Raw genomic sequence first — 22,271 nt, forward strand, 5'->3', positions numbered from 1 at the left:
TCGGTACGTGTGTGTCGACATGTATGAGGACGATATTGGTGTGGAGGCGGAGCAATTGCCAAATATGGGGATGTCACCTCCTAGGGGGTCGACACCAGAATGGATGCCTTTATTTATGGAATTACGGGATAGTGTCAACACGCTAAAGCAGTCGTTTGTCGACATGAGACGGCCGGACAATCAGTTAGTGCCTGTCCAGGCGCCTCAAACACCGTCAGGGGCTGTAAAACGCCCTTTGCCTCAGTCGGTCGACACAGACCCAGACACAGGCACTGATTCCAGTGGCGACGGTGACGAATCAACCGTATTTTCCAGTAGGGCCACACGTTATATGATTTTGGCAATGAAGGAGGCGTTACATTTAGCTGATACTACTGGTACCACTAAACAGGGTATTATGTGGGGTGTGAAAAAACTACCTATAGTTTTTCCTGAATCAGAAGAACTAAATGATGTATGTGATGAAGCGTGGGTTGCCCCCGATAAAAAGATGCTAATTTCAAAGAAGTTATTAGCTTTATACCCTTTCCCGTCAGAGGTTAGGGCGCGCTGGGAAACACCTCCTAGGGTGGATAAGGCGCTCACACGCTTATCTAAACAAGTGGCGTTACCCTCTCCTGAGACGGCCGCACTTAAAGATCCAACAGATAGGAGGATGGAAAATATCCAAAAAAGTATATACACACATACAGGTGTTATACTACGACCAGCTATAGCGTCAGCCTGGATGTGCAGTGCTGGAGTAGTTTGGTCAGAGTCCCTGATTGAAAATATTGATACCCTGGATAGGGACAATGTTTTACTGTCTTTAGAGCAAATAAAGGATGCATTTCTTTATATGCGTGATGCACAGAGGGATATCTGCACACTGGCATCACGGGTAAGTGCTATGTCCATTTCGGCCAGAAGAAGTTTATGGACGCGACAGGGGTCAGGCGATGCGGACTCAAAACGACATATGGAAGTTTTGCCGTATAAAGGGGAGGAGTTATTTGGAGTCGGTCTATCAGATTTGGTGGCCACGGCTACAGCCGGGAAATCCACCTTTTTACCTCAAGCTACTCCCCAACAGAAAAGACACCGACTTTTCAACCGCAGTCCTTTCGTTCCTTTAAAAACAAGAGAGCAAAGGGATATTCATATCTGCCACGAGGCAGAGGAAGGGGGAAGTGACACCAACAGGCAGCTCCTTCCCAGGAACAGAAGCCCTCCCCCGCTTCTACAAAAGCCTCAGCATGACGCTGGGGCTTCTCAAGCGGACTCGGGGGCGGTGGGCGGTCGTCTCAAGCATTTCAGCGCGCAGTGGGCTCACTCGCAGGTAGATCCCTGGATCCTGCAGATAATATCTCAGGGGTACAGGTTGGAACTAGAGACAGATCCGCCTCGCCGTTTCCTGAAGTCTGCTTTACCAACGTCCCCCTCCGAAAGGGAGACGGTTTTGGAAGCCATTCACAAGCTGTACTCTCAGCAGGTGATAGTCAAGGTACCTCTTCTACAACAGGGAAAGGGGTATTATTCCACTCTATTTGTGGTACCGAAGCCGGACGGCTCGGTAAGACCTATTCTAAATCTGAAGTCCTTGAACCTGTACATAAAGAAGTTCAAGTTCAAAATGGAGTCACTCAGAGCAGTGATAGCGAACCTGGAAGAAGGGGACTTTATGGTGTCCTTGGACATCAAGGATGCGTACCTCCACGTTCCAATTTACCCCTCACACCAGGGGTACCTCAGGTTCGTTGTACAAAACTGTCACTATCAGTTTCAGACGCTGCCGTTCGGATTGTCCACGGCACCTCGGGTCTTTACAAAGGTAATGGCCGAGATGATGATTCTTCTTCGAAGAAAAGGCGTATTAATTATCCCATACTTGGACGATCTCCTAATAAGGGCAAGGTCCAGAGAACAGCTAGAGAGGGGATTAGCACTGTCTCAAGAAGTGCTAAAACAGCACGGCTGGATTCTGAATATTCCAAAATCCCAGTTAATGCCGACAACTCGTCTGCTGTTCCTAGGGATGATTCTGGACACGGTTCAGAAAAAGGTTTTTCTCCCGGAGGAAAAAGCCAAGGAGTTGTCCGAGCTTGTCAGGAACCTCCTAAAACCAGGAAAGGTGTCTGTACATCAATGCACAAGAGTCCTGGGAAAAATGGTGGCTTCTTACGAAGCAATTCCATTCGGCAGATTCCATGCACGAATTTTCCAGAGGGATCTGTTAGACAAATGGTCAGGGTCGCATCTTCAGATGCACCAGCGGATAACCCTGTCTCCAAGGACAAGGGTATCTCTTCTGTGGTGGTTGCAGAGTGCTCATCTATTGGAGGGCCGCAGATTCGGCATACAGGATTGGATCCTGGTGACCACGGACGCCAGCCTGAGAGGCTGGGGAGCAGTCACACAAGGAAGAAACTTCCAGGGAGTGTGGACGAGCCTGGAAACGTCTCTTCACATAAACATTCTGGAACTAAGAGCAATCTACAATGCTCTAAGCCAGGCAGAACCTCTGCTTCAAGGAAAACCGGTGTTGATCCAGTCGGACAACATCACGGCAGTCGCCCATGTGAATAGACAGGGCGGCACAAGAAGCAGGAGTGCAATGGCAGAAGCTGCAAGGATTCTTCGCTGGGCAGAGAATCATGTGATAGCACTGTCAGCAGTGTTCATCCCGGGAGTGGACAACTGGGAAGCAGACTTCCTCAGCAGACACGACCTTCACCCGGGAGAGTGGGGACTTCATCCGGAAGTCTTCCACATGCTGGTAACCCGTTGGGAAAGACCAATGGTGGACATGATGGCGTCTCGCCTCAACAAAAAACTGGACAGGTATTGCGCCAGGTCAAGAGATCTGCAGGCAATAGCTGTGGACGCGCTGGTAACGCCTTGGGTGTACCAGTCGGTGTATGTGTTTCCTCCTCTGCCTCTCATACCAAAAGTATTGAGAATTATACGGCAAAGAGGCGTAAGAACGATACTAGTGGTTCCAGATTGGCCAAGAAGGACTTGGTACCCGGAACTTCAAGAGATGATCACGGAAGATCCGTGGCCTCTACCTCTAAGGAGGGACTTGCTTCAGCAGGGTCCCTGTCTGTTTCAAGACTTACCGCGGCTGCGTTTGACGGCATGGCGGTTGAACGCCGGATCCTAAAGGAAAAAGGCATGCCGGAAGAAGTCATTCCTACTTTGATTAAAGCAAGGAAGGAAGTAACCGTGCAACACTATCACCGCATTTGGCGAAGATATGTTGCGTGGTGCGAGGATCGGAGTGCTCCGACGGAGGAATTTCAACTGGGTCGATTCCTACATTTCCTGCAATCAGGATTGTCTATGGGTCTCAAATTGGGATCTATTAAGGTTCAAATTTCGGCCCTGTCGATTTTCTTTCAAAAAGAATTGGCTTCAGTTCCTGAAGTCCAGACTTTTGTTAAGGGAGTGCTGCATATACAGCCTCCTGTGGTGCCTCCAGTGGCACCGTGGGATCTCAATGTGGTTTTGGAATTTCTAAAATCTCATTGGTTTGAACCACTAAAAAAGGTGGATTTAAAATATCTCACATGGAAAGTGACCATGTTACTAGCCCTGGCTTCGGCCAGGAGAGTGTCAGAACTGGCAGCTTTATCTTACAAAAGCCCATATCTGATTTTCCATTCGGACAGGGCAGAACTGCGGACTCGTCCGCATTTTCTCCCTAAGGTGGTGTCAGCATTTCATCTGAACCAGCCTATTGTAGTGCCTGCGGCTACAAGTGACTTGGAGGACTCCAAGTTACTGGACGTTGTCAGAGCATTAAAAATATATATTGCAAGGACAGCTGGAGTCAGAAAATCTGACTCGTTGTTTATATTGTATGCACCCAACAAGATGGGTGCTCCTGCGTCTAAGCAGACGATTGCTCGTTGGATCTGTAGCACAATCCAACTTGCACATTCTGTGGCAGGCCTGCCACAGCCTAAATCTGTAAAGGCCCACTCCACAAGGAAGGTGGGCTCATCTTGGGCGGCTGCCCGAGGGGTCTCGGCATTACAACTTTGCCGAGCAGCTACGTGGTCAGGGGAGAACACGTTTGTAAAATTTTACAAATTTGATACTCTGGCTAAGGAGGACCTGGAGTTCTCTCATTCGGTGCTGCAGAGTCATCCGCACTCTCCCGCCCGTTTGGGAGCTTTGGTATAATCCCCATGGTCCTTTCAGGAACCCCAGCATCCACTAGGACGATAGAGAAAATAAGAATTTACTTACCGATAATTCTATTTCTCTGAGTCCGTAGTGGATGCTGGGCGCCCATCCCAAGTGCGGATTATCTGCAATACTTGTACATAGTTACAAAAATCGGGTTATTATTGTTGTGAGCCATCTTTTCAGAGGCTCCGCTGTTATCATACTGTTAACTGGGTTTAGATCACAAGTTGTACGGTGTGATTGGTGTGGCTGGTATGAGTCTTACCCGGGATTCAAAATTCCTCCCTTATTGTGTACGCTCGTCCGGGCACAGTACCTAACTGGCTTGGAGGAGGGTCATAGGGGGAGGAGCCAGTGCACACCACCTGATCGGAAAGCTTTACTTTTGTGCCCTGTCTCCTGCGGAGCCGCTATTCCCCATGGTCCTTTCAGGAACCCCAGCATCCACTACGGACTCCGAGAAATAGAATTATCGGTAAGTAAATTCTTATTTTACCCTACGTATTAAGCATCCCCTACCACCCGCAGCACATCAATGCTGCCGCTGATAGCACCCCCCACCCCTGCCGCTGGAGGATGGGTAGGGGGCCCAGTGCAATACTATGCCCAAGGGCCTACATTGCTCTTAAGACGGCCCTGAGTCTGCCAAAGACAATCTTAGATGCAAAATATTTGTCTCTGGAAATCCTTGTTAGTCACCTTTTCTGAATTTCAGGTTCAATTCCTACCATATATTCCTATACGCCAAACTTCATCAATGAATATTAAAGGGTAGTGACGAATACAAATGGAATCAGTAACGTAACATGGAGATTGCAGAGCCGACGTGGTCCTTACAGACCAGCAATAGGCAACTTGATTAGTTGACTCACTCTAACCTGTAACAAAAGGGACACACGTTAACCTTAATCTCAGTAATAAGATAATAAAATAATATAATTATTCAAAGATTGAGATTATGGGATCTCTTTATGACGCAACACTGTTTCGACCCGATAAGATTCATCTGTTATTACGGCAATTCTCAGAAAGAACAGATGTGTTTTCCTGGGGATTTATCAAAGTCATCTTGTCGGGACAGTGGTTCGGGTAAGCTTGTCCCAGCTGAGTGAAAATTAAATGGATAGCGGGTTCAGACCCCTCTTACCTATTGCCCCGATACTAAAAGTTCCAACCATCTGAATTTAAAAACACATGACTATATGACCCAACAATGGGACTCTCGCTGTCAGGGTTAGGAACATCATCTTAGTAGAAGTGGTGTGACATCATGGATCATATATTTGCAAATTATTGTAACTATGACTTCTGAATCTTAGTTAGTATCTTCTTTGCAGAAGATAGCAGGAATTGAATCTATCATGTATTAACAGTGCAGCTGGTCTATGCTGAAAAATAGGGAAATCATTAAAACCTAGGGCTGTCTGTGGAAATTAAGAACTGTTGGCAACTATGTAACGGCATGGAACCAATAGTCAGGCTATCTGGAAACTCATGCCCCAGTAATTTCACTACTTCCTTGTAAATTTTGTAATATATGCTTAGAACTATTAATGCAGGGTACCAAATGGCCACCTAAACTGTGTACAGGTGATAGTTCCACTTTAAGAATGGTTGCCATAATATCCTTTTAATTCGGGACACCTATGATTCTGTGGCTGATTAATACCAGGTGTAATCAGGCACGGATACAGAGGGGGGCGGTGGGGGCGGTCGCCCCCCCCTAGCACATTCCTGCCTACGGACAAACTGTCTGTGAAGTCCTGCTCCTTAACCCATTCCTATCTCAGCTGGCTGTCAGCTATAGTGAGTGGTGTGAGTCTCAGCAGCTCACAGCGGGTGCCCCTTTCTCCCCACTCACCCTTTTGGCCTGCACAGCAGTTAATCAATCAACATAGTTTGTTTATTGAGACTGCTTTCATCTCCCCAGCTCTCAGTCTGTGCTGATAATAGGAGATCCAGGAAGTGGCTGTGTGTTGGGGGCGTGGCTTCACTTACATGACAGGCTAGTGGGCTAATAGAAACAGTATAGTGTGTTGACTTTTCTGCACACTGAGAGCATGCTGCATTCCTGCACCCAGAGACCAGCCAGCTGCCAGAGGGACTTTCCTGCCAACCTGTACCATTGACCAGCCTGTGGAAGAGGGACCATCCTACCAGCCTGTTGCAGTGGAACCAGCCAGTAAGAGATCTTCTTGCTATATTCCCTAGGCAGGGTATTACAGGTTGAGTCTCCCATATGTGCAACACAGTAGAACAGAGGATGTCTGCAGTAGTGTATAGGTTTTAAAACATTCCTTGTATTTCATAATATTAAACATTACATATCACGTCCTGTCAGTGAAATACTAAAATTATAGAGAGATGCGTGTAAAAGTACAGAAAGAAAGTGTGCATAAAAATGCTATACAAAAAATATGGTGAATGCTAATTTGTCCTCTATTTGGTTAATTTCTCATAAATAACACCATACGCCTTCTATGAGGTATCAACTTGGAATTGTCCTCACCGTATAATTCACCTACAAGGTGGCCTCACAGTAGCCTCACAAATGAGTATTAGTTACAACTGTCTTCAAGTTCCTGTATAGCATTGGTCCTATAATGTGCATCAAACAGTTTATATATCAATGGGAGAGATCCCTTGATTATAAATGGCATCCTAATAGCTGGTGGGATATATTGCAAGATAAGCAGGTAAAGGATTTGTTAGTGGGTGTTTGGTATAATAATCACTTCTACAACACATCAAATCAAAGTCCCCCAATATGACATCTATCCAAATCCCTAAAAATATTTCAATTGCTTGATATGGTGTGTCCTGGGGAGCCTCACTCTCTTATGTTATTACAGACAAGGGGCCTAATTCAGACCTGATCACTGCTGTGCATTTTCGCACAGCAGCCGATCAGGTCTGAACTGCGCATACGCCGGCGCATGCCAGACAGCCGACGGCCATCTCAGCCCTGCCAGGCAGAGGCGGTCGCTGGGCAGGAGGGTGCAGGCCGGTGGCGTTTGGCCGCCTTTTTAGGGGTGCGGTCCGGGCAACGCAGGTGTGCCCGGACCGTGCGGGGGGCAGGCTGCGGCTGCTGCGTGACGTCACACGCAGCCGCTGTGACCCGGTCAGTGACTAGTAGCTCCCTGCCTATACGCAGGAGCTGCGCTGGTATGGAGCTACTCATCAAGTACAAAAGCATTGCCGCTGTGCAATGCTTTTGAACTTGTACGGTGGGGCAGAGCCAGACATGCGGGGCGGACTATCCCGGTGCTGGGTCCCCCCGCATGTCTGAGTAACTGATCGTAGCTGTGCAAAGCTACGATCAAGTCTGAATTATGCCCAATGTCTTGTCACTGTTGTTGCCACAAATGCCATATTTTGATGGCCCTCTATTAAACCATCCATATGTTCATCATAATTTATGACACATCATGTACAGTTGTGATACCTACAGTATACAAAGTTGTAATTCCCTAATATTGGGGTATAGCAAAAAAATATTAAATTAAAGCAGAATGCCTGGATTAATTATGATTGACTTATTCTATATCAGCACCTCATATTAACATGAGAAACAGTAACAATCTGATAATAGATATATAAAATAGACAATCCTGCACAAGCAGAAAAAAAGCAGCTCGGTGAACTCAATATTTTACTTAAAGGTATCCTCACATCTTCACCAAATATGTGCCAAAAAAGGTTGAATAGAACGTATCCAGTGCTACTGCATATGTAGGTCATTCATAAATATACCACTTCAGATACAGCAGATGTCATATCTCACAGTATACTTCTTATTAGGCTCATTCAGATATACCCAAAATGTTAGAGATAAGCAATTTATAGTGAAATACCGTTTAATAATTGTAAGATTTAATATGAGAAAAACAAAAACATATAAACTCCACACAGATTACAGGTATTTCCAAGTGGCCAAATTTTGACAATTACCAGCTAGACATGAACTGTTTTTAAGCAGTTCAGAATGCACTTGAAACAGTGCAAGTCCTGGGTTCTCCCACTGGTGCAGGCTCAGGTTTGGCTGAAATTTACAATTATTAAACAGTACTTCACTATATTTGCTTATCCCTTTCATTTTGGGGATAGCTGAGTGAGCCTAATAAGAAGTATGTCATCTGCTGTATCTGAAGTGGTATATTTATGAACAACCTACATATGCAGTAGCACTGGCTAAATTCTATACAACAATGTGATAATACCTATAATTCCTTAAATTAATTGTATCAATCAGATATCTTTGGTATACTAGCAACATTTTTCTGGGGGAAAAAAAAGGGTGGTGGGGGGATTTCCCAAACCTATGTGGCACATAGATGCAAAAGGGATTTTAATCCACGGCTGAACTCCTGCGAGTATTACGTACTCTCACTTAATCCTGGTTAGTCTCAAACTCCATTATTGGACAATTACAAATGTGGAATTCATCTGTTAGGGTTGGCAAGTGTTGAGTACTGTGTGGGATTATCAAATAATTGGCCTAACCCCCCAAGACTCTGTGCCTAAAATCCCCTTGGTACTATTCAGCAGTTCCCCTTATTATAATAATATAACAGGGTATTATAATGTGTCTTCCCTTCCTGGTTCAGTAACACATAGTATGCCAGTTGTTACCATTTGTATCCATAAAAGTTGCTAGTATCCCAAAGAAAGGAATTATAGGTATTATCACATTGTTAGTGTTTCTCATTTTAATATAATGCGCTTATATAGAGTCAGTCAATCATCAAGGTTTATGATAATACTGTATTTCATAACGACATTGACATAAACCTTGATGATTGACTGTCTATATCAGTACCTCATATTAAGATGAGAAATAGATGCAAATAATTACTCAAGACATTTTGTTTTTATTTAATTATTTTATTTAATTTTCTTTTGCTATACCCCAATATTAGGGGATTATAACTTTTTATACTGTAGGTATCACAACTGTACGTGACGTGTCATACATTATGATGAACATAAGGAGGGATTTGGATAGATGTCATATTGGGGAACTTTGCTTTGATGTGTTGTAGAAGTGATTATTATACCTAACATCCACTAACAAATCCTTTACCTGCAACTATACCTATTTGTGTGATGGAGGAGTCAATACGGGAGAGGGGAGGAGTCAAGATGAGAGGGGTGGAGTCAAGACGAGAGGGGGAGGAGTCAGGACTGGAGAGGGGAGGGGTCAAGATTAAACCGTAAACCGCCCCCCCTAAAAGAAAAGTCTAGATCCGACCCTGGGTGTAATGCAGGCTTGAATTTAGCCAGCCACAGAACCTGTGTAAATCATAAATGTCCTGGATTAAAGGATTAATATGGCAAGCCTAACTTTAAGTGTCCATCTAAGCGATCTACCTACGCACTCACACTGGGGACAGAGCAGCTACTGTCTTGCTCTGGATCTGATAAAGTGATGCTAATAGCTGCCCTTAGATTTCCCCAAAAGAGACCATGTTTGCTTTTTTCCTTTGGCCATTCTAAATATGTCCTTTGTGCCATGAGAGCTTTTAATTTGTAGTACTTTGACGGAATAAGGTACTGGGGAATGGGTTCAAGCAGAATAAGGATGAGGTTGTCTGTGTTCTCGGAGTACATTCTGTGATGAGCAAAATAGAGTTCATAATGACACCAATCGCTCTGGACGAAGTGTGGGGATAAGACAAAAATGGACTTGTAGCTCTTCTCAATGCAATTTATAATGTTCTCAACAATGCTTTTTCCTGGAGCAAAATTCCTCTCATGCTGGCAGATCCGCAGAGAATCATTCATGTTCGGCAAAAATATATTTTTAACCCAAGATGCATCATATTCACTGTAAGAGACAAAGGCATGAAAGTCTAAATCATTCTGGAGTTCCTGATAACCTCTCTTGGTTCTCCTAGTCCTGTGCTTTGTCCGTGTCCACTGTCCAATCATTTTTATGTACCATGGTACATCAAAGTACTTACACATGGCAAAAATGACAGCAAGGCCAATGAGTGTTGGCACAATAATAACTGGTATAAGTATGAAAATGTTGCAGTATATTATTGGCATGTAGAAATCCTTCAAATTGACCCCCTTCAATTCATCCGGCCGGTCACAAACATAGGCATCCGGCCAACCAATCATTTTTCCTGGTGATCGCCTTTCTTCATTAATGAGTGTATTTATTTCACAAAAACAATGGAATGGGTTATTAGCAACATTCATATGTTCCACACTTTTGCACTTTGCCATAGAGTCAGTGGAGAGGTACGGAATTTGGTTGCGATCCACGTTGAGCATCATAAGACGAGGGAACAATGGCCCTCATTCCGAGTTGTTCGCTCGCAAGGCGATTATAGCAGAGTTACACACGCTAAGCCGCCGCCTACTGGGAGTGAATCTAAACATCTTAAATGTGCGACCGATGTATTCGCAATATTGCGATCAAAACCGAGTTAGCAGTTTCTGAGTAACTCCAGACTTACTCTGCCTGTGCGATCAATTCAGTGCTTTTCGGTCCCGGCTGACGTCATAAACACACCCAGCGTTCGCCCAAGCACTCCCACCGTTTCTCCAGACACGCCTGCGTTTTTTCCGGAAACGGTAGCGTTTCCTGCCACACGCCCCTAAAACGCCGTACATCCGCCCAGTAACACCCATTTCCTGTCAATCACAATGCGTTCTCCGGAGCGACGAAAAAGCCGTGAGTAAAATTACTTTCTTCTTAGTAAAGTTACTTGACGCATGCGCAGTGCGAACATTACGCATGCGCACTAAGAGAATTCTCACTGCGATGCGATGAAAAATACCGAGCGAACAACTCGGAATGAGGGCCAATGTACAGTCTGGCAAATCAGACAGTGCATTATATGCCAGATTAAGATATTCTAATTTCTCCAAACGTGTTATATGCAACGGAACATGTGAGATATCATTATTTTGCACATTCAGTGTTTCAATATTTTTTGGCAAACATTGAAAAACAGAGTCAGACAAAGAACAATCTGCCAGATTCAGCTCTCGTATGCTCTGTGACCAGTGGCAGTCTTCCTGGCTGTAACCCAGCGGGTTCCTGCTGACATCTAGATATTGCAATGAGGCCATTTTCTCCGTCATAGAGCTCACTTTCGATAACTTTTGAAGCTTATTTCCTGACAACTTCAATACTTTCAGTTGAGTCAGCATCAGGCAATTCTGAAATAGATCATCTGTGAGGACATTATTGGAAAAATCAATGTACTGGAAAGTGCTTGGATTCAAAGGACAAGGCATGAAGAGCAAATTGGCAGAAAGTATAGTCAAGTTCAGAATGTTCATTTCGGAAAAGAGTCTGTACAAATTTATTTGAGAAAACAAAAACGTTTTGATTGTAATATTATGCATGAAAAGCTCTTTCATTGACGTGTTAGAATAATCAAATGGAACTTTGAAAATCAACCCTTCCAATATGAAATCATATAGATGTAAACTCTCAACGGATGAGTGCCACATTTCCTGCAAAACGAAGACAACTATGTTCCATGGTAGAGAAAGGTTCTTCATGGTTAGACGGGTCACTCGGGAGTTCCTGGCTACATCGGAAATATATTTGTTTAGGTCTTTTCCGGCTTGCCATTGGCCAAAATTTGAAAGTTCCAAAAATTCTGATGTGTTGACGGCATCAAAAAGTACACTGAAAAGGTCCTTTTGATCAGACAGTGAAGAGAGGTGAAGGTGGTTTGTATTCAGCATAAGTAAGCTAGTATTTTCGTAATACGATAGGGGGTACAAGTCAATGACCACATGCTGTAGTTGTAAGTGAGAAATAGCTTCAAAATCAGATCGCAGAATCTCAGCTGCGCTAAGGCCTAAATATTTCAGCTGCCGCAGATTCCCGAGGCCTCTGCAAACGGACAATGTCTTAAATTTATTAGATGAAATGTCCAAATGATGAAGGTGATCTGGAAAGGTGCTTGAGATATTCTCAAGCATGTTGTTGGATAAATCCAAATACTTCAGGTGATCGTTGGAATCAAAGACATCTGCACTTAGCTCAGTGATAAGGTTATGAGAGATATATAGGATTTTGAGTTCCAACAAATTCTTGATGTCTACTGCTTCAAGTGTGTGGATGCTATTGTGTGATAGATCTAGTACCGTTGTCTGTAAGGGCAGATCCTTAGGTATGCTAGTCAGAGACTCATAGGAGTAGTTAGCGACAATCTCGCTATTCTCCATCGCTGGATATGTAGAACACTGCGCGCAGATAAGGAAAGAGGCGAGGGTGAGAATGAATACTGCAGCCATATTTCCGCAATGGACCTTTGTCTTCAATTTATGTGGTGATTCTGGTCAGTGGCATGAATTATTCCCAGCAGATTTCATATTTTAAACTGCAAAGTAGATACATATAATTAATTAGATGTTGGAATGACTCCACCAAGAGCAAGCACAAATTAATAGATTAGATTAATAGTAAGAGGGAACTATTCATTTTTATAAAAAAAAATTGTAAAAACAATCTGTGAAGGTGCAATATATTTTATTATACATAAAAACTGTCAACCGCACCACTCCTTAATCCGACCCTGATTAAAACTGCGCTCAGATATGAGGATGGATAGACCGGGGAGTGGTTTGAATGGATCCAGGGCAATGGATCACCTGATTTTGCCCAATTTTTCAACTAGTAATGCTGCAGCAGCGCACAGTCCCTGTACATACAGCCTGTGTGGCTGTTCAATGAACAATCACTCAACCATAAAAGCAGTTATAAAGAAACTTTTCTCGGCAGGCTTCCTCAATAAAACATTACTTGTTAGGTGAGAATTCCAAGCTACAATGCTTGCCACATATATGCAAATAGACCTTTCTAATAGGAGAAGGGACCTCCTGGATAAGTTATTTATAGTACATGGCAAGATCCATCTGCAGCGCACAAATAACTTGAGTGTCAAATACAACTACAGGTTGGGTCTCCCATCTGATATTCTGAAATCCAAAATATTCTGAATTACAAACTTTCTTGAGTGCGACTGAAATAGTGACACCTTTGCTTTCTGATGGTCCAATGTACACAAACTTTGTTTCATGCACAAAATTATTACAAATATTGTATACAATGACCTTCAGGCTCTGGGTATAAGATAAGGTGTATATGAAACATAAATGCATTGTGTTTACTTTAGACTTGGCTCCCATCCCCAAGATATCTCATTATGGAATGCAAATATTCCAATATATGGAAAAATCCGATATCCAAAATAGTTCCCCAAACATTCTGGATTTGAAAGACTGCACTTGTATATTATTAGGACCAGAAAATCCAAATCCTGTACTAGAAGATAAAATTCACAGAGTGCAGCCAATGTGACAAAAAAACTAAGTGCCAGTGTGTTCAGTATGACTTACCGATGAACGGGATGGTGGTGGTCAGTAAAACGACAGAGGCATCCCTACCATCAGAATCCTGACAGACCCCCATTTAGCCCCCTAACCCTCACCTTTCCCATCCCTAACCCTGCCTTGTGGGTGCCTAACCCTAACCCTCCCCGCTTGGTGTCTAACCCTAACCCTCCCTTCCCCGCTGCCTAAACCTAACCCTCCCCACTGGGTGCCTAACCCTAACCTCCCCTTCTGTGTGCCTAACTCTAACCCTCCCCGCTTGGTGCCTAACCCTCCCTTCCCCGCTGCCTAAACCTAACCCTCCCCTCTGGGTGCCTTACCCTAACCTCCCCTTCTGTGTGCCTAACCCTTCCTCCCTGGTCCCTAATCCTAACCTTCCTGTGCCTGTACCCTAACCCTCCTTCTACTGCCTAAACCTAACCGCCACCCCCTGCCCCGCGCACGGCAGAACGGAAGCATCCCGCTGTCAGGGAGATCGGAATGCCAGCTGTCTGTATTTTGATGCCGGCATCCCATTTTCTCGTCGGTATTTAGACCCTGGGATTGTGTCCTCCCTCGAGATTCCGTCGTCGGTAAATGGACAGCGGGGATCCCGTTCACCAGGAAGCTAGCTGCTTCCCGTGCCAGTTGACAGCAAATATATTCCTCATTAGCAGTTTAGTGCAAAACAGCCCATGAATTGTAATAATAAAGTGGTTTCGTTAAATAACTATTTCAGTTAAAATACAAAACCTTATTATTACTTACATTAATTTATAATGCACCAGCATATATAACAGTGCTTTACAATTAGCAACATACCACAACCAAAGACTTGATAAAAAGAAGGCTCTTACAAGTGTATAGGAAAATGTGGGATTATACATGAAGTTAAATGCTGCAGGTTGCTTATTAGTCTGACCAGAGTGCATATCTGGCACTGGGGGCATTTCTATATCTGGCACTGGGGGCATATCTGGCAGGCACTGTGGGGGCATATCTGGCACTGGGGACATATATGTATTTGGCACTGGGGGCATATCTGGCATGCACTGTGGGGGAATTTCTGTATCTGGCACTGGGGGCATATCTGGCAGGCACTGTGGGGGCATATCTGGCACTGGGGGCATGTCTGGCACTGGGGGCATATATGTATCTGGCACTAGGGGCATATCTGGCAATGGGGGCATATCTGGCAATGGGGGCATATCTGGCAGGCACTGTAGGGGCATTTCTGTATATGGCACTGGGGGCATATCTGGCACTGGGGGCATATCTGGCACTAGGGGCATATCTGGCAGGCACTGTGGGGGCATGTCTGGCACTGGGGGCATATATGTATCTGGCACTAGGGGCATATCTGGCAATGGGGGCATATCTGGCACTGGGGGTATATCTGGCACTAGGGTTTATTTAATGAGGGTGGTTCATTCATCACCTACCTAAAGAGTCTACCTTGACGTGGTGACAGGCTTGATAACTTTGCGCAAAATATCTGTCTAAAATATTTTTTGTAAAGGAGGGGGGTCTGCATATTTTGTCAGTCCCGGGCCCCACAATTTCTGGTGGCAGCCCTGGGCCCACACCACACACGCTGTACCAGTTTCATCATTACTTACCTCTCCAGAGACCCACATCCGCTGTGGCAGCTCTGCAGATCACTGGGAAAATGGCCACTGCGTATTTTCCCCAGAGACTGGGGCACATACTCAGTAGACTCTAGTACATCGCCAGAATCTACTAGTGCTCACACAGATTCCACTGCCGGCTGGAGAGGAGGGGGCTCAGATAGAGACTAGAGACGGGTCCCCTCTCTTATTAGGGTCCTGTGTTTGTTGTATGATAGAAGGAATTCCACAGAGTTGGTGCAGCCTGAGAAATAGTTCTCTAACTGGCAGCGATAGCAGGTAATGATTGGAGGTGGAGATCCTTAGCTCTAGGTACAAAATGGATGCATAGGGGTATATTTACTAAGGTCCCGATTTTGACCGAGATGCCGTTTTTTCATCAAAGTGTCATCTCGGTAATTTACTAAGCAATAATCACGGCAGTGATGAGGGCATTCGTAATTTTTTGGAAGTCCAAGAAAAAAATTACGAATGAATACACCATCGGTCAAAACGCGGCTGTTTAAGTAGGAATCTCGGTCATTTACTAAGAAGTGCAAAGCCAAAAAAAATAAAACACTGCCGTGAAAAATTACAACTCGTAAAAAAGTGCTAAAAAAAAACAGACCTGCTTTTTTAATCCGTGATTGTATAGGCATGCAGGGATCCATGAGATCCGTGCATGTATATCAGTGGGAAGGGGTGGGAAAGTGGTTATTTTCTTTAAAAAAATTGCGTGGGGTCCCCCCTCCTAAGCATAACCAGCCTCGGGCTCTTTGAGCCGATCCTGGTTGCAGAAATATGGGTAAAAAATTGACAGGGGTTCCCCCATATTTAAGCAACCAGCATCGGGCTCTGCGCCTGGTCCTGGTTCCAAAAATACGGGGGACAAAAAGAGTAGGGGTCCCCCGTATTTTTAAAACCAGCACCGGGCTCCACTAGCTGGACAGATAATGCCACAGCCGGGGGTCACTTTTATATAGTGCCCTGCGGCCGTGGCATCAAATATCCAACTAGTCACCCCTGGCCGGGGTACCCTGGGGGAGTGGGGACCCCTTAAATCAAGGGGTCCCCCCCCCCAGCCACCCAAGGGCCAGGGGTGAAGCCCGAGGCTGTCCCCCCCATCCAATTGGCTGCGGATGGGGGGCTGATAGCCTTTTGTGAAAATGAAAAGATATTGTTTTTAGTAGCAGTACTACAAGGCCCAGCAAGCCTCCCCCGCATGCTGGTACTTGGAGAACCACAAGTACCAGCATGCAGCGGAAAAACGGGCCCGCTGGTACCTGTAGTACTACTACTAAAAAAATACCCAAAAAAAGACAATACACACACACCTTGAAAGTAAAGTTTTATTACATGCATCCACACAAACATACATACATACATACTTACCTTATGTTCACACGAGGGTCGGTCCTCTTCTCCAGTAGAATCCATGGGGTACCTGTTGAATAAATTCTACTCACCAGATCCAGGGTACCAGGCTCCTCGGATAATCCTTTTGTAATCCACGTACTTGATTAAAAAAAAAAAACGGAGACCCGAGCCACGCACTGAAAGGGGACCCATGTTTTCACATGGGTCCCCTTTCCCCGAATGCCAGAAACCCACTCTGACTGATGTCTAAGTGGGTTTCTTCAGCCAATCAGGGAGCGCCACGTTGTAGCACCCTCCTGATCGGCTGTATGCTCCTGTACTGTCTGACAGGCGGCACACGGCAGTGTTACAATGTAGCGCCTATGCGCTCCATTGTAACCAATGGTGGGAACTTTGTAGTCAGCGGTTGACCGAAAGTGACCTCACCGCTGACCACAAAGTTCCCACCATTGGTTACAATGGAGCGCATAGGCACTACATTGTATCACTGCCGTGTGCCGCCTGTCAGACAGTACAGGAGCACACAGCCGATCAGGAGGGTGCTACAACGTGGCGCTCCCTGATTGGCTGAAGAAACCCACTTAGACATCAGTCAGAGTGGGTTTCTGGCATTCGGGGAAAGGGGACCCATGTGAAAACATGGGTCCCCTTTCAGTGCGTGGCTCGGGTCTCCGTTTTTTTTTTTTAATCAAGTACGTGGATTACAAAAGGATTATCCGAGGAGCCTGGTACCCTGGATCTGGTGAGTAGAATTTATTCAACAGGTACCCCATGGATTCTACTGGAGAAGAGGACCGACCCTCGTGTGAACATAAGGTAAGTATGTATGTATGTTTGTGTGGATGCTGCATGTAATAAAACTTTACTTTCAAGGTGTGTGTGTATTGTCTTTTTTTGGGTATTTTTTTAGTAGTAGTACTACAGGTACCAGCGGGCCCGTTTTTCCGCCGCATGCTGGTACTTGTGGTTCTCCAAGTACCAGCATGCGGGGGAGGCTTGCTGGGCCTTGTAGTACTGCTACTAAAAACAATATCTTTTCATTTTCACAAAAGGCTATCAGCCCCCCATCCGCAGCCAATTGGATGGGGGGGACAGCCTCGGGCTTCACCCCTGGCCCTTGGGTGGCTGGGGGGGGGACCCCTTGATTGAAGGGGTCCCCACTCCCCCAGGGTACCCCGGCCAGGGGTGACTAGTTGGATATTTGATGCCACGGCCGCAGGGCACTATATAAAAGTGACCCCCGGCTGTGGCATTATCTGTCCAGCTAGTGGAGCCCGGTGCTGGTTTTAAAAATACGGGGGACCCCTACTCTTTTTGTCCCCCGTATTTTTGGAACCAGGACCAGGCGCAGAGCCCGATGCTGGTTGCTTAAATATGGGGGAACCCCTGTCAATTTTTTCCCCATATTTCTGCAACCAGGATCGGCTCAAAGAGCCCGAGGCTGGTTATGCTTAGGAGGGGGGACCCCACGCATTTTTTTTCTCCGTTTTACAGTGTTTATTTAAAAAAAAAAAAAAATGAACCCCAGCACGGATCACACAGATCCGGCCGAGATTCATTGTGATAAAGTCGGCAGTGTTTTGCTAATCACTGCCGTAAAAAACGGGAAAAAAACACGAATGACATCGACATCGGAACAAATGAAAAATCCGAATACGACAGCTTAGTAAATTAGGCGTAATAAATTCAAAAAGTTGCAGTTTTACACTTTCGATGTCATTCGTGATTGAACTTTGACCTTTTTCCGAAAATTACGAATGTTAGTAAATATACCCCATTGAGACAAGTGAAGAGTATACGTTGGTTAGGTTTTGTTAGTGATAGGAGATTTCTAATGCATGAATTACATTTTTTTTCAGTGCCTTGTATACACATGCCTATACTGAAGCTAATTTCTTGATGCACATATCAGGATCTTCAAATAGACTAGATTAGGAAACAATTGACATTTCCTGTAATCTGCCCTCCACTATAAATCTTCTCACCTGTTATCTGCCCACTTCTTGTGTCATGTGCCGGCCACTGCTTTTATCTGCCTACTGTTATGTACCTGCCAGGCAGATAACAAGGAAGATCCCAGCTCTGAGTTGAGGATGACATAAAGGAGTACGCTTATTTGTTTTCTAAGAGACATTGGGGGTCATTCCGACCTGATCGCACGCTGCGGATTTTCACAGCACAGTGATCAGTTCAGAACTGCGCATGCGTATGCACTGCAATGCGCAGGCGCGTCGTACGAGTGCAAAGTGGATCGGCGCCCAGCGATGGATTCTACGACGATAAAGTTCGCACGGGTGTTCTCAAGGAGATTGACAGCAAGGAGGCGTTTCTGGGTGTCAACTGACCGTTTTCCAGGAGTGGTTGGAGAAACGCAGGCGTGTCCAGGCGTTTGAAGGGCGGGTGTCTGACGTCAATTCCGGGACTGAACAAGCAGAAGTCATCGCAGCGGCTGAGTAAGTTCTGAGCTACTCAGAAACTGCACAAATTGTGTTTGCATCTCTCAGCTGTAAAAGCGATCACAGCCTTGCCGGTGGGCGGCAACTATGCGTTCGCACGGCTGCTAAAAACAGCTAGAGAGCGATCAACTCGGAATGACCTAGGGGTCTATGTACTAAGACTTGGAGTGAGATAAAGTGGACGTAGATAACAGGGCAGTTTCTTGGGGCAGGCGAGCAGTGCAACCGCACTGGGCGCCCGCCGCGGCACTAACTGTGGCTCCCTGCTACCCCCTCCTATTTCTCCCCGAGTAACCAGCTCGGGGGGCGGAGTTTCACGGAATGACGCGGTTGCGTCGTTACGTCACGACGCAACCTCTTCACTCCGCGATGCCCCCCCCCCCCCCCCCCCCCCCGAGCAGATTACAGAGGGGGATCCAAGTATCCAAGTTAGGAAGAGGGAAAGGCCGGCGCGAGGAGTGACTGGTGAGGCGGGCCGAAGAGCGGTAATCGCCTCTGTAAGTATTCTCTCTCTCTCTCTCTCTCAATGTGTAAAATGGGGACACCTGCTGTAATGTGTGAAATGGGGACTCTTGCCTGCCGTAGTGTGGGGATTTAATATATCAAGGTCATTGCGGTGTGTGGCATAATATGGTGCAGGGGGCATTACTGTGTGGGGCTTAATATGGTAGAATTTTTTTTTCCTGTGGTGGTCGTGATCTGTTGGAGCAGGGTCAAAAACTGGATTGTGAGGTAGTCTTTTCAGACGAGGCACACCCATTTAGATGAGGCCACGCCCCCTTGCCGGGTGCGCGCGCAAGTTTTTTTTTTTATCTAGGGGTGTGGGGGAGGGGCGCATTTTTTAATCTCGCACTGGGAGCCAAATTGGCTAGAAACAGTCCTGGTAGATAAAGTACCAACCAACCAGCTCCTAACTGCCATTTTTCAAAGACAGAAACTGAACCAAAGGTAGAATTAGGCGCTAATGGGTGTGTTGTTCCAATGCTGCTGCTAATAGAATATGGCTAGTCAGTCCTATTAAAACAAGAATAAACCATAATTTCAAAAAAATTAAGAATTAATGTGACTGAGTAGCAGATGGATGGTTGGAAAGGTATAATAGGCCCTACACACTGGGTGATAATTCTCAAAGATATGAACGATCTTGTTCATTAATGAACGAGATACCATTCATATCTTTGAGTGTGGGGGCACCAGCGATGAACGATGCGCGGCCCTGCGCTCGTTCATCGCTGGTGCCCCGTCGGCTGTGCATGCAGGCCAATATGGACGATCTCGTCCATATTGCCTGCACTTCTATGGAGCCCTGTGATGGGGGGAGTGAAGAAACTTCACTCCCCCCGTCACTGCCCCCCCCCCCCTCCGCCGGGTCGCCCGTTTACGCCGTCGGGCAGCTCGGCGGCAGATCGTTAAATGTGTAGGGCCCTTAAGATTTATAAAAACAATCAACAATAATAAAATATGGATAAAATTGTAAACACTCCTGGTCACCAATGATCAAACAGTGCTTGTTCCTTTCAATTTAAACTGGACAACGAGCAAAAGTATTCCAAAAGGTCAACTGACACTTCTGAGAAGGAATTGTTCAGATTTGGATTCCTTTGAAGTACGAGCAAAAACTATGGTTGAATCATTTATAACTAGGGGATATCATGAGCAACTGGTTCAGAAAGCACTTACAGGCATGTCCAAACTGTGGCCCTCCAGCTGTTGTGAAACTACATATCCCAGCATGCCCTGATACAGTTTTGCTGTCAGAGAATGCTAAAGCTGTGTAAGGGCATGCTGGGATGTGTAGTTTCTCAACAGCTGGTGGGCCACAGTTTGGACATGCCAGCACTAAAAGATATGAAAAGTATGGAAAGAGATAAATTCTTGGTCTCCACTAAGAAAGAGGGGTCTAAACAAGAAGAAAGGGAGGTGGCATTTATTTTAACCTTTAATAACTGCCACTCCGAGATTAGAGATATCGTGTCTAAGAACTACAACATTCTTAAACAAGACAATATCTTATACACCTTCTTGTCACATGATCCCTGCTTTATTTTTCATAGGAATAAATCCCTGAAGAATTTATTGGCACCGAGTCACCTCAAAACCATTACTAAACAAAATAGTAGCATGTTAGAAGGAAATAATTGGCTGTAACATCAACATCTAAAACATCTTATACCTTTTCCAACCATCCATTTGCTACTCGGTCACATTAATTACTAGCGCTGCTATTTTTTTTTATTATGATTTTTCAAACACAGCCTGTAACATGGCAGTTAGGAGCTGATTGGCTGGTACTTTCTCTCCATCCACTTTATCTCTCTCCAAGACTTAGTACATCGATCCAATAGAACCCACGATATTAATGTATGCCGCTAGGCAGGGCCGTAACTACGTGTGTGCCAAGTGGGCTTGGCACACAGCGCAGTTGCCCTGAGGGCGCACGGCCAGCGGCATGTAATGAGTCAAATTGACTCATTACATGCCGCCTCTGAAGTCTTTGCCGTGCGCCGCAGCCGCGCTGGAGGAGAGAGAAGCGCCGGAGGCAGGTGAGAAGGAGGAGGAGGAGGGAGGGGCACTGGAGCCGCAGCAGCGCTATTTCATTGGTAGTAAGCGCCGCTGCAGCATCCCCCTCTCCTTCCGTATAGGCTGCCCGGCGCTGCTGTGGATGCTGGGATGCGGTTCCTCCATCCCAGCATCCACAGCAGCGCCAGGCAGCCTATATGGAAGGAGAGGGGGATGCTGCAGCGGCGCTTACTACCAATGACATAGCGCTGCTGCGGCTCCAGTCCCCCTCCCTCCTCCTCCTTGTCCGATGCCTGCACAGAGGGAGATGCCAGCACGAGGAGCCTGTCAGCGGGGAGAAGGTAAGTATATCCCTCTGTCTCTCTTTCTCTCTCTCTCTCTCTCTCTCTCTCTCTCTGGGGGACACCGTCTGCCATAATGTGTAAAAAGGGGTCCTGGCTGCTGCAATGTGTAGAAAGGGGGCCTGGCTGCCGCAATGTGTAAAAAGGGGGACTGGCTGCCGCAATGTGTAAAAAGGGGGACTGGCTGCCGCAATGTGTAAAAAGGGGGACTGGCTGCTGCAATGTGTAAAAAGGGGGACTGGCTGCCGCAATGTGTAATAAGGGGGACTGGCTGCTGCAATGTGTAAAAAGGGGGACTGTCTGCCGTAATGTGTAAAAAGGGGGACTGGCTGCCGCAATGTGTAAAAAGGGGTCCTGGCTGCCGCAATGTGTAAAAAGGGGGCCTGGCTGCCGCAATGTGTAAAAAGGGGAACTGGCTGACGCATTGTGTAAAAAGGGGGACTGGCTGCCGC

The 22,271-nt window shown here is 45.9% G+C and overlaps 2 protein-coding genes across 3 annotated transcripts in view; one reads left to right on the forward strand and one right to left on the reverse strand.

The window, feature by feature from the left end:
• LOC134927734 (toll-like receptor 1) overlaps positions 1–22,271 on the reverse strand; it is a 57,990-nt gene that overhangs the window by 25,322 nt on the left and 10,397 nt on the right. The window contains exons 2-3 of one of the 2 annotated variants that reach the window (XM_063922629.1): positions 10,998–12,527; positions 9,097–10,478 (exon numbers count right to left, since the gene is read on the reverse strand). The exons of the other annotated variant lie outside the window; for it this stretch is intronic. Coding sequence (XP_063778699.1) covers positions 9,544–10,478; positions 10,998–12,441 — 2,379 coding nt within the window. The 5' untranslated portion in view covers positions 12,442–12,527 and the 3' untranslated portion in view covers positions 9,097–9,543. Of the gene's footprint in view, positions 1–9,096; positions 10,479–10,997; positions 12,528–22,271 lie in introns of those variants that run through there. 2 annotated transcript variants of the gene reach the window in all.
• FAM114A1 (family with sequence similarity 114 member A1) overlaps positions 1–22,271 on the forward strand; it is a 156,213-nt gene that overhangs the window by 5,492 nt on the left and 128,450 nt on the right. The gene's annotated exons all lie outside the window — the stretch shown is intronic.

This window comes from Pseudophryne corroboree, chromosome 1 (genome assembly GCF_028390025.1).
Source record: "Pseudophryne corroboree isolate aPseCor3 chromosome 1, aPseCor3.hap2, whole genome shotgun sequence".
Taxonomy (NCBI): Eukaryota; Metazoa; Chordata; class Amphibia; order Anura; family Myobatrachidae; genus Pseudophryne; species Pseudophryne corroboree.